The sequence below is a fragment of the Platalea leucorodia genome, assembly GCF_965183815.1.
Source record: "Platalea leucorodia genome assembly, chromosome: 8".
Lineage (NCBI taxonomy): Eukaryota > Metazoa > Chordata > Aves > Pelecaniformes > Threskiornithidae > Platalea > Platalea leucorodia.
The window spans coordinates 26,861,341-26,874,415 of NC_138830.1; the positions used below are offsets into that span (position 1 = coordinate 26,861,341).

The 13,075-nt window shown below is 41.8% G+C and overlaps 1 protein-coding gene across 6 annotated transcripts in view; it reads right to left on the reverse strand.

The window, feature by feature from the left end:
* Positions 1 to 12,397, reverse strand: part of UGGT1 (UDP-glucose glycoprotein glucosyltransferase 1) — a 50,132-nt gene extending 37,735 nt beyond the window's left edge. For 4 of the 6 annotated variants that reach the window (XR_014229028.1, XR_014229029.1, XM_082320095.1 and 1 more), the window contains exons 1-10: positions 11,764 to 11,997; positions 9,825 to 9,960; positions 9,250 to 9,388; positions 7,350 to 7,432; positions 6,665 to 6,795; positions 5,688 to 5,800; positions 4,334 to 4,508; positions 2,942 to 3,038; positions 543 to 621; positions 234 to 334 (exon numbers count right to left, since the gene is read on the reverse strand). Coding sequence is in view for 4 of the 6 variants with exons in the window: in XM_082320095.1 (XP_082176221.1) it covers positions 234 to 334; positions 543 to 621; positions 2,942 to 3,038; positions 4,334 to 4,508; positions 5,688 to 5,800; positions 6,665 to 6,795; positions 7,350 to 7,432; positions 9,250 to 9,374 (904 nt within the window). In the remaining 2 variants the exon portion in view is untranslated. Of the gene's footprint in view, positions 1 to 233; positions 335 to 542; positions 622 to 2,941; positions 3,039 to 4,333; positions 4,509 to 5,687; positions 5,801 to 6,664; positions 6,796 to 7,349; positions 7,433 to 9,249; positions 9,389 to 9,824; positions 9,961 to 11,763; positions 11,998 to 12,160 lie in introns of those variants that run through there. The other 2 variants (XM_082320096.1, XM_082320098.1) reach the window with 2 other exon arrangements.
* Between the last annotated feature and the right edge of the window lie 678 nt (positions 12,398 to 13,075).

Sequence of the window (13,075 nt, forward strand, 5' to 3'; positions counted from 1 at the left end):
ATAGAAAGCAAACCTCATTTCAGAAGTCCTATGAAACAATCTTTCTAAAAGCTATTTCAACAGGACTCTACAAAGGCACTTTAGAAAATCCAGTATTTTCCAGTGCAGGAATTTACAGTTAAACTCTCTCAACTGCACGCAGCCACGAGCAACCTCATTTGCACGGAACACAGGAAGATATGTTTACATTAAGTTTTTGCAAGTACAGTACTGAAAGTCTTTATGCAGATTACCTTGTAACTGCCATACTTTCAAAGGTGCCATTTCATTGGTACTTTCCACAAGGTGTTTTCTAAGCTCTTTCAGCTCTTCTGTCAAGTCAGGATACAACTGCCTAAAATGGTATAAGGGTAAAACAACTTCTGTGGTTTCCTATAAGCAAGTCTGCTGCTAATTCAAAGAAACTAACGTATGGAAAAGTATGCTGCTAACACATATGGATAACTGAGACATTTAAAAAATAAGAACAAAGCAAAAGATCAGCATCTCTGCATCAAGTTTTTTGATATGCCAAAGACCAACAACTTACAACTCAGTTTTACCTTAGTTTTCCAAACAGAAATCCTTGCACTTCATCAATAGGGTCATTTTCATCTATTACTGTAGCATTCACATCTGTGCCTATAAACACACAGGGACACACTATTACCAAGCTATTCAGAAACTGTTCTCACACTCATTTTGATTAGTTTAACAGAACTACACTGCAGTAACCGAAAAAGAAAGAAAGAAAGGGCAAGTTTCAGGTTTACTTTTAAACCTGCATCCAAGAGACGTTACCTTCATAAATGAACACAGTAACAGCTGAAATAAAACCAAGGTGGATTACTGAGATGGAAAAGCTTAAGATGAGTGGAAATCTCAGAGACCTAGGCATTGCAGAAGAATTCACTAGGACCTAGGAGCTTTCAGGACATGCCAAGCAGTGCAGAGTAAGTGCTAAACCTCTGTTGTGAACATGTGCTGGTTTTGGCTGGGGTAGAGTTAAGTTTTTCCATAGTAGCTAATATGGGGCTATGTTTTGGATTTGTGCTGGAAACAGTGTTGATAACACAGGGGTGTTGTAGTTACTGCTGAGCAGTGCTTACACAGCGTCAAGGCTTTTTCAGCTTCTCACCCCACCAGCGAGCAGGCTGGGGGTGCCCAAGAAGCTGGGAGGGAACACAGCCGGGACAGCTGACCCCAACTGGCCAAAGGGATATTCCCTACCATATGATGTCATGCTCAGCATGTAAAGCTGGGGGAGGAAAGAAGGGGGGGGGGCGGGATGGGACATTTGGGGTTATGGCATTTGTCTTCCCAAGTAAGCATTACGCATGATGGAGCCCTGCTTTCCTGGAGATGGCTGAACACCTGCCTGCCGATGGGAAGGAGTGATTGAATGCCTTCTTTTGCTTTGCTTGCGCATGTGGCTTTTGCTTTACCTATTAAACTGTCTTTATCTCAACCCATGAGTTTTCTCACTTTTACTCTTTTGATTCTCTCCCCCATCCCACCAGGGGCGGAGTGAGCAAGCAGCTGCATAGTGCTTAGTTGCCAGCTGGGGTTAAACGACAACAAAACACAACCCTGATTTTAGCCCCAAAATACATGATAAAAAGTAGTATCTGAGTAAAGTCTAATTCTGGGCTTAAACATCAAAAAGAAATCTGTGGAAAAGACTCACACAATCTCCTAACTAGCTGGACACAAGCCAGTTCCAATCTAGATGTTTTATGCTCAAGTCTAACTAAAGGTCCTGACCTTTTAGATAAGCATTTGCTTCTGGACAAGCCAAAACAGGACACCATGAATAAAAGACTGCCTAGTCAGAACTTTCCCAGAATCAGACAGGAGCTGGATGAGAACCATGGACCTCTAATGTGCAGCTTGCTATCTATGAGCTATTTGCCACTCATAGCAACACAAGTACAGTTTGTCCATTTTGTAAAACATTTCAGATTACTGCATCAATATTGGTATAAAACTTCACAAGTTTACAAATAACAAATCTTTCCCAGAATTACTTCCCCCCCACACACACACCTGAAGAGACAAAAGCCTCCAATGTCCTAATCTACAAACAATATCAGGGCTTTTGCATGACTTTTTGATGACAAATTAATGGAAATTCTCACACAGTAATAGAAATCATAAGTTGGATCACCTCCTCTAGTATGTCAGTTTCTCTTAAATACTTTTACAAATAAAGACCAAAGGTTTTATGTGTCTATACTCTAGATGGTGGCAAAATATTCTGAGTCAGAGTTTAGATCCGTATCTAGAAGCTGATAAAACTGCAAAATCCTGAAGAACCCAATTCAAAAATCTGAGTTCTGTTCTCCACAACTGTCATCTTGAACTAAAAAAAACAAAAACAAAAAACCTTTTCTTTTAGCTAAGTCCAAGATAAAAGCAGGAAATTCTGGGGATTTATGTGTGTGTGTGTGAACATCTAAATAAAAAGTATACACACACACAGATTACCCTACAAAAATTTTGGCAGGTGCATGAGAGCTTGTAAAACAGAGCTCAGTGCTCTAAAGAAAGCAGCAAAGGCAAAAAAAATCATGTAGAATTCTATTTTCCCAAAGAACAAGAACAGGAAACACATTCTGCTCTGAGGATGGATAGGCTAAGGCAAATTAAGGTAGAGGAATTGCTTTACAGCTGCAGAGAATCTGGTTAGGTGGTAAAAAATCAGTTGCATTAGTAGTGGTATTACTAAGATCTAATCGAGAGTCATGACTGCATTGTGCCCAGCATTTCACAAAGACAGAAGACAAGTGCTATGGCAAAGATACGCTTCATAAAGAACATAATCCCAAAAGAAGAGAAGTGATTTCAGGGCTGAAGAAAGAAGAATGTCTGCAATCCAGACAGTCATTCATATTAAAAGAAAAACAAAATTACCTTTGCAAAATTAAAATGTTCACATTAAAATATTTAAATAATAATTCACCTTTCACCTGTGTATCATCCTTGGCCTTATATTCTGTACTTTTAATAGCCAGTTCCACACCATAGCCAGAGAGGTAGACTTTTTCCTTGCCAGGATTCTGTAAGGAAAAGCAAACAGTACCACATTGCCACTCGTAGTTTGATGTACAAATTAAAAGCTGCCATTTCCCAAAGCTAAGAAATCTCAAGCTGGTACGCATTTCAGACATAACTGGTAATACACAAGTGAGAAACAAATACAGAGTGATTCTGCAGTAGTGTGCTGTAATAATTATATTTCCCATTGTATTTCAACAAAACTTTTTGAAGTTCAGAGAGCAAAGATATCTCTATGAACCAAAAAAACACCAAAAAACACAAAGCAAAAAGGAACACAAAACAATGTTTTCAGGATTCAGCGTGTAAGTCAAGTAGAGCAGGATAGACTCACGTCTTCAAATCAGGTAGAGGAGGGAAAGGAACTTCAACTGTGACATTCAAAAATGAGACATTCACTGAAGAGTTACAACAGAGAATTACAAAAAATGGATAAATCAGTGACTCAGGAGAGACGCATAACTAGTTCTGATTTTAATGGGAAACAAACACGATCACTGTTAAAAGTATTTTGAAGTATACAGGAGTCACACAACTGCGTCAAGATCTATTGTGTAATACACTTAATTTTGAATGTAATTACTCCTCCCAACACTGATAAACAAATTACTTTTTAAAAGGAAAGGGGTGTATGCAATGTGTGACTTTTTTTTATCAAAAGTGCAAATGTCACTAGAAGTGAACCAGCTGATGCTTTTTTTGCATTCAAGTCTGGCTACTACCTGTTACACTGCAGGTTTTAGCAACGTTAAGCAATATTCAGGGAAAAAGTCAACTCAAATTTCTCAGAGCTTTTGAAAAGTAGAGTTAAACACTAATCCAGTGCTTATGGGCAATTTAGCAGAGGGAGATGGAAACCAGGATAAATTGCAGTTGGAATGGTAAGTGGTTCTGTAATAAAATTGCTACAGAAACAATACCTTTAATTTGAAAATGGTACCTTTAAGGTTAATCCCTGCTTTTCATATCAAGTAACTCAGTGGCCTGACTGTGGAAAGTTCTGGCTATCTATTTCCTATAATCTACTATAGGAAGAGCAAAATCTGCAGTTTAACTCTGCATTTGTCAAATCAAATGATCCTCTTATTTAAACAATCGTGATATTTCAAATATTCTGAATTCCTCAACAACATACAATAAAAAATAAACTTTGAGTATTCCAAATAAGTATCAAGCAGCAACATATTATGGAAATGTCAATTTAAAGGAACAAACTTAGGCCATTTTTCTTTTTTAAAACCCAGGCCAGTTACTCTTTCCATGTCAAATACCTGTTACAATGCACAAATATACTTACAGCAATATAGTGTCTGAGGACATAAGTGATTTCTCCTGCCTCAGCCTTTAAAACAAGCTTCTTATGGTATCTGTAGAATTCCTCTGAGCCAATCTCAGCATAAAGAATGACGACAGGACTTCCAGGGTTTGACACTGGGTATTTGTGGTCCCCTTTGAACAAAAATGGCTTTGGCCTAAGAGTAAACATTGAAGATTATTACACTGTGATTCATAGCATTTCCTCACTCAATGCAAGATGCAAAATTTCTTTTTCTCACGTTTACACACTGTTCCTGTCCTCACTGAATACGTATGTCAAGCTATTCCCCCGTATTATCAAGGTTGGCAGCACTTGATGCATGGTGATAAAGCTTTGTTAAAAACAGACATATGAAAATGAAACAAGTAGCTAGGTGCTATTTTGAATCTAATATGATCCTCGTTTCAAAAATTAACCACTTCCCTTAAATTTTCAATTAACTTTTCTTTTTTCCCCCCGATGGTGATTCATAAATTCTGTATAAAAAAAAAAATAAAAGGCTAACAGAGCAAATGTTCCAGGAACTCAAATTCAAGGGAACCCTGTCCTTGGCTTAGTATACAAACAAGAAAGTGAATAAGACGACTATTTTCAACTTCTGTTTTTAAATTTTGTCTAAAATACAACGAAATATTTATTCCCAGCGAGTCAGAAGAATAACATGTGAGCTATAGATGCCATATGTCTGCACGTTGACGAAAAAACCCTTTATGCCTACAAAACCCAAAACTACCAAGATGAAGAAAAACTGAAATTTAAGGTTTTTTCTTTTTTTATAAAGAGGTATTATATTTTATAGTTTCTTTTTGTTACTAAAAGTTACAATCAAGTTCTGTTCCTGTAAAGAAATCTGAATTTGAAATAGATTGTGTGGTAATAGTTTTCCTTGTTAATGCTGAGAAAATTATATGGGGGGGGGGGGGGGGGGGGGGAATCTATGCGTGCTTCAATCCATTCATGAAATGATCTCTGTTATATTAACTATCATTCTAATATGCAGCCCAGCTCTTTCTATTCTCCCTACTTACTAAAGGCTTTACATATTCCTGAGAATTCCTACTGTCCTTCAACAAATTGTTTCCAACTTTTCCCGTGCACTTTCAAAGCATTCCCCCTTCTAGCGGAATATCAAAGAGCAAGGGATAAGAAAACAATCATTCCAATCTGCATTAATAAGAAATAAGAGACTGCCACTTCTGTGCAAGCAATGGACAGTATAAATCAACACTGAAGAATGTAGAAACCACTGGTTTGTTACAGTCTCTTTACAGCAGTCAGTCTAACTAGGTTAAATTCTAAGAGCTAATCCAATGATAGGAAATTAAGCAAATACCTTTCTGAAGCTGCCTGTAAAAGGTTTCCAAGAGAGTCAAATTCACATGTCTTCTCCCCATGCACAGCAAAAAACAGGGTACAGCCCTTTGGTGGAGGTTCATCTGCTGCTATCTGTGTTAAAATATTTGTAATAAAGGAGGTTGAATGTTTGCCCTTAGAACAAGTGCAAATGATAACAGCATAGCTCTGTAGCAATCAGTCATCTTCTTCCACTTCCTAAATTCTAAACTAGTACTTTTTCCCCTGTTTATTACATAATTTAAATGCAAGGTAAAACTTGCAAAATTGAGCGTTAAGTCTTAACTTATTATAAATATTTTTCCAGTCTATTACTATTAGCTGTAATATTAGTTCCAGGTACAAAAAGCGAGGCTTGCAATTGTAGGGTTTTTAGTTGAGGTTTTTTGCATTACATGTCAGAAACCTCTCTATTTGTTAAACATCAAATGATAAAATGATTCCAGATGAAAAAGGAAGATGTCTTGTAGTATTACTTAAATAAAGCACATTATAATGTGAGACAACTTGCAATGAACTATATGATACCCCGAGTTTGAAAAAGAACAGAGAGTACAACGAACTTCCAATTATGGGTTCTAATCATTAGAGCTATATATTAATGGATTACTGTCTTCAAGTAAGCACAACTGAATAACAGGAACAGCAGCGGCATCACAAGTACCAACAGAGCCATAGGGATTTTCCTCATAAAAATCTTCACACATTTATTAGTGCAGCAGCCATCAAAGATACGCAGACATTTTGAAATCCCAATTCTTTAGTCTACTCTAGACAGATGGACTCAAATTTGGCACTCAGTGAAATTAGTATATACATATGCTCTTCAGCTCAGATGTTGAAGCACTCAATCAGTTCAGGATTTTTTTGTACTCTCAAATGTCTCCGTACACAGCTCCCTCCTTCCTGGGCCTTAGGTAATGCTCTACAAATCATTTGAGGATTTTCTGTACTAACCTGTTGGAAAGCTTGAACTGTTGCAGAATAAGAGCGTAAAGACAAGGAAAATTTCAACAAATTCTGCTGCAAAGGTGACAGACCCTGGCAGGCTACTTTCAGCATTTCCTGGTAAGAAGAATAATCGCTACCTGCAAGGTCAAAGTACAAGTAGTTATCTTTCTATATCATACTCTTATTGAAGAGGGGCTTTTCATCTTAATTGTGATTTATACTAACAGAAGCCCATGACGTTAATTGTACATATGCACATGACCATTCCTCCTCAATTTTCATTACAGCCAGTTCTACAGATGGATGAGAGTGAACTTTAATAGAGATCCATGAGAGTACACTTATATACGTTCCTGAGGATGCAAACATAGACTTGGGGAGGAAGGAAACAGTTAAAAGCCCCCATTTAATTTCAGTTGAGAAACGGAAACACAGAGAAAAAGCATTTATAATATTTTATACTTCAGGTTGAAACAGAAACTGGCAAGTAAAACATGTTTCAGCCTTGTCCACTACAGCTTTTGTCAAAAAGATAACCAAAAGCCTTGAGCGCTTAGCAGTAAAAACATTACTGAAGTCAGTCCTCATTTGACTCGTACAATACTAACACAACAGAAGACAAAACATTTTAGTTTATTTTTCAACCATGTAACTATTGGTCATCATCAAGAAAAAGATTATGAAAACTTACCATCATGTTCAGGTGTCTTAATATTTTGACTGGCTTCAACAAAATTCCAGAATTTTTCTTGACCTTCTTCTGATAAAAATTCACTGAGTAAGAAGAGAAGAGTTAGCTGGATCTATGAATTTTCTCTCAAGTTACAATTCTAATACTTTATAAAGCTTTACAGAAAGTTAGCTCCTACCATATGTTTACCTATATCAGAAAACTGTATGCTACTAGAAAAAGCAGACCAGGAAAGCTAAAAACCAAACAAACGCAAACAAATAATAGTTGCACGCCAGGACAAACGCATACTACGTTACTCAAAGACCACTGCCAGACAGCAGTGTACATGCTGGGAGCTATCCTCCCAATGCATTTCTTTGCTGGCTCTCTTTTATGAGAAACATACATTTTTGTTTACTTTGCTGTAACAAACTGTAGTTTGTTGGAACTACTGGCTTTGGTGGGGTTTGGCTGGTTGGTTGGTTTTAAATGAGCAAAAGAAGTCACAGCTTCAAATCATAATGTTGTAATTCACTGTATATTAAGCATATGATTAGGTAGGTATACAACGTTAGATAGTAAAATAATTCTCTAAACATGGCTAACAACAAATACTTTATCATGTCTAAACTCGTAACACGCTAGAGGATGCTACAACACAAGATTTGGAGCCTGCCGCAACACCTTATGTGTTCATTTCAACCTGCTCTGACCTCAGGTGATGAGTACTTCTTCAGCAGTTGGGTAATGAATTGCAGTGCTGGGCTGAGTAAATTGAACAGCAGGAATGATTTTACACTGCAGTGCTGTATCATTCTGCAGTTTGCCCGAGATGAACAATCCTACTTACCCAAAGTCTTTGAATATAATGGTTAGGTTATATATCAAGCCTTGGGCACGTTATTTTAATTATTTGCTTACTATTTCACAGTCTTTTAGGGTAAGCTTTTCCCCAGCAAATGTCTTGCATTGTCAGGGTACTAAAATCCTGGCATTAACACCTGAGCTTTGCACTTTACTGCTTAAGGATTTTTCAGTCTTCAAAGTTCAGCTTCTATAGACAAGGTTACAAAGAAGTAATTTCACGTAGGACCCACCTGTCTTGCCACCTAAAGCCATACGCATCTGAATGAAACCCATCAATGCTCAACTACTTTCATGTGAACCAGTCTGCGGTAACACAGGCAGAATTCCATAGGTGGCAACACCCTTAAGTGATACAAAATTAAACACACACACACATACACAAAAATCTAAGTGTCCTATCTCCAAATTAGAATACCACAAAATGAAATGATGGGGACTTCTAAAGTGCTAAGCAGACTGGCAGTGAAAAGACAGCATTTTGCTTTCTTTTTTCTTTTTAAATAGCGTCTTTAAAAAAAAAAAAAAAAAAGTCTTTAATACCATAGAAGAAATCTCCCCAGGCTGACTTGCACAACTCTTAACAAAGCAGTTCACTTCAGATGATCAGTGCGCAACTCACATGAACAAAGTTGAACTCAAGCTTAACTGAACTAAACATACACGAGCAACAGATATGTATCAAAACCTACAGTCATCATTGAAGTCAAAAATCTTTTACTATGGAATCTTACAAGACCATGCTAAACCTCTGCTTTGAGTAAAACTTCATAAGGCAAAAAATACTCACTATGGAATTATTCATTGTTATTAATGTTTGTTCTAATGCACAATGAAAGAATTTATCACGCAAAAAACTACTACTATCTCCTTTAAAAAATTCATCCCATCTCCCCAAGCACAGGAACGATGATGCTCAACTAAGTGTTATTACTGCCAATGAATTAGTAACGACCAGAATCCAAAGCACCACAAAACAAATGAAAAAGAGAACATGTCACTTTATCATCTAAGCATATTCTGATCTGTCAATGAAAAATCACAATGCACTTACCTTGTTTCAAGTAATAAAGGAGTTGAAGACCACTTTGTAGTTAGAGATGTTGTCACAGCCTTAGAATCTCCTTTTACAAGCGAAGAGCTGAACCAGATTCCAAGAACTGCAATAAGTATTCCCATTTTATAGAAGAAGCCTAAAAAAGATGAAGGAAAAAATGTTAGTTTGGCATTGTCTCTTTTTATAAATACAGAATCTTACATATCCAAATATATTAAAGCATATTTTATGATTCCGTGGCCCATTTAATGTAATGCATCTGTGAGATAATCATAGTCTCACCTGGGCTTACAAAATCAGCAATACCATGAAAACATGAAAAGAGACAAGGACTTTAAGATCTGACTCCTGAGCTGCAACGAAACCTAAATCAATTCCAGTTTCCTCTACATTTATGCTTTCCAATAAACTTGCTTCTGTTCTGGGACACCCGCATCATATACTACTTGCTTTAAGAAGAGGTAATACAAACCGCATGTTTCAAATTAGGTGGAAAACCAACCCACTCTTCATTTTATGGGAGGTACAGTTGCATTTTGTATTCGCACACATACATCATCTGGTGTACTAACCAATGTCAGAAGAGCCAGGCGAGGTTAAGGTTCCCTAGTCAGCCCTTCAGGTTCTGCTGGGTACAGCCGACTTCTTCGCTGGGGAATGAAGAAACAAGCATTTCCTGGATGCACTAAGTACCACCAACTTTAGAAACTGAAAAATGAACGAAATAATGAAGATAAACTCAAATGATACAACTTACTGCGAGAAATTAAATGGGGCGGGGGGGGGGGCATTTCTTTGTCGTCCTTCATGTGTACTTTCATGCCTGTATATTCTCTGACCTATTCACCATAACACAGCTGAGTGGAATTTCCTTGCCCACAACTCTCAAGCTTATGGAAGACTTGAATTCTCCTGTCAGCTTTCCAATGCAGTCTCCAAAAATTCAAGCTTTTTTCCCCTCTCTCTGACGAGAGTAGAATATACACCCAGGCACTCTCTTACTTCTTAATCCTTATTTTTCTGGATAACTCATTTGCCATTCGCCCCCCAAATGGAAAAACAGCCCACTTGAATTCTAGGTATATCACACCTGACAACCTGTCAGGATCTAACTTGTGCCTCTTTTTCGTGACAATTTCAATGTAAAAAATAGTCTTTGCACACATATTATATATCTGCAGCTATAGCTCTGCCTGTATATATATAAAGAGAGATAAACAAAACAACCTCATTGTACTCCCTTTAAAAATTTACACTACTCCAGCTAAAAGTTCACCAGCAATCACTCACCCTTTGCTCTTTCTGTATCTCAAGGTCCTTTCTTTCAGAATAAAACCAGAAATGCCCTGCTATAATATATGAAGTGCACACAACATTTGTTTCACACTGCACCTGGGAAGCAGACAGATGGCATCGCATGACATGGAGCGGTTACAACTACCGCTCGCTGTGTGCAGTGGAGGAAGCTCGGTCAATATTTGTGGAGTGAAACCTTCGCTTCTGCCAAGCGCAACAGAAAAAACAAGGTTTGTGGTTCCTCCCAGAATCGGGTCCTTCTTATTCACTGCAAATCATACCCAGTAGTTTGGAACATGTAAATGAATATACTGTACTGCATTCTTACGATTAAAACTCCCATGCTACTCTCTCATGTCTGTTTTCCCATTCTGTGAAAGGCTGTAATAAAGGCCTTCTTCTATATGAAATAGGAGCGGTAAAAAAAAAAAGGACACATCTGTCACCCGACACCAGTTTAGCCAACTGAAAACCTGCAGATTAGAAATATCTACACGCCCTGAATAATAACACCCATAAAACAAAGGAAAGTCCAGTATCTCAAAGAAAAATAAAAATGCACCATGGAGAACAGAAGAGGTAAGAGGCATGGAAATGAACATAAATGACATGAGGAGATCCAGCTGTGTTCTGTGGAAGGTAACAAAGCAAAAACCAATCTGAATTATAACACTGTAAAGTGGATTTTTCAAGCCTCATTTGTTTTGTAAGTATTTCTCTTCCTCATTTTTCCTCCAATTACTCCGTTGAAAATAGAGCTGACTTCTGGAAACTTGCACATCCTGCCTTAGAGAAAGGAATAAATCATCCCACAGCCACGGGTCCTGGCAGACCGTGAGCGCACCGACCTCTGCCTCGCACTGTGAAGTCTGCCCGGTAGCAAGCAGGTAAAAGGCTCCACTTCAGGGAAGGGCAAAAGAAAAGAGACCTGCTGCTCGGGCAAAGACGCCAACTCCCAGCATCAAGGCCACGACGCTGAAGCAAAGTATCTGTGAACCGAGTACTGCGAACGGAAAGGGTCACTGATAACGCCTGGACTGCTGCTGTAAGCACGTCTCTTAAAGCACGGGTATCCTGTTGCCGTGCTAGGCATACTGAAACTAAAACATGGCGTTTAACTGATCCCTCCTAATTCACAGGCTTGAAGAGCCTTGACTAGAAATAATTTGTTCTCGCTACCAGTCAACATCCAGCGCGCTTTCACAAAAACCTTACCCGTGGCGCTACACTCCCGACGCAAGGCAGGCTAACCGAACAGCGGCAACGCAGGCAACGCTGATGACTCAAAATAAAAAGAAAAAATTGAAATTGGGATGTCCGTCCGTTAACGGTGAAGAGCGTTTAACCCCCGAGAGCGGCCCCTGAAGCTCCTCGTCACCCCCCGCCCGCGCGGCCGCTGACGGGCCGACGCCAGCGGAGCGCACAGGCCGCCCGAGGGGCCCCGCCACCGCCGCCGGGCTGCGACGCTCCTCTCCGCAGGCTGAGGGGCGGCGGCCTAGCGGTGCCCGGCACCGGCCGCCCGCTTCCACCCAGCCCAGCCCAGCCCGCCCCGCCGCTGGGGCCGGGGCCCGGGCCCGCCGAGCCCCCTCCGCCCGGCGGAGGCGCCCTGAGGGAGGCGGCCCCGGGACCCCCCTGCCCCGCGCGCGGGTCTCCGTGGTAACCGCACCTGCCAGCGGCCGCCACGCTCCCTTCCGGCTCGTGCCGCTCCCGCCGCTTCCGGGCACAGCGCTTCCGCTCCCGGGCGAGGGGGGCCGCGCCGCCATAGAGTTATAGCGGGGCAGCGCCAGAGCGTCACCTGGCCGCCATCTTGGGGGGGTGTTGGCGGGCGGCGGTTCCGTTCTCTCCCCTCGGCGAGGCGCGGGGCGGGACGGGACATCACATCTCGCCCGCCCCTCAGCGTCCCGTTCCCGGCGCCACCCAGCCCGGAGCCCGCCTCAGCCCGGGGCCGGGGCCAGGTCGCCGCGTCCCACCGCGCTGCGGCCAGGGCGAGAGCGGCGTTACTGGCGTCCTGCGCCTCCGCGGAGCGGCAGCCCCGGTAAGGCGGCAGGCGGGGCGCGGGCACGTCCCGGGCGAGCCGCCTGTCACCGCCCGAGCCCGGCGGGGGGCGGCGAGCGGGGCCCGGCCGGAGCCGCCGCGGGTCTTCGGCTGCGCTCGGCGGAGAGCCCCGTCCCGGCGGCCGCGGCCCGCGGGGGGTGGGAAGCGGTGCGGGCCCGGGTGCCGCCCCGCTGAAGTCCCGCTGCCCTCCGCGGCCTTGCGGCGGGGCTCTCCGCCGCCGCACACGCGTGTGGGCGCCCCGGCAGCGGGGGGACCCGCACGATGAAAGGCGAGAAGAGCCCTGCCGGGGCAGCACGGAGCCGCTCGGTCCGCGGCTGCGTCCCTACCGGAGCCGGGGGGCGTCCGGGCGAGAGCCGAAGCTGGGGGCAAACGGAGAGCGGTGATTTTTCCAGAACATTTGGGCAGTCTCAGTTTGAGAAGTAGGTAACTCCGGAGGCAAAGGTGGAACCAATGCCGTTTCTTCCGTTCACAG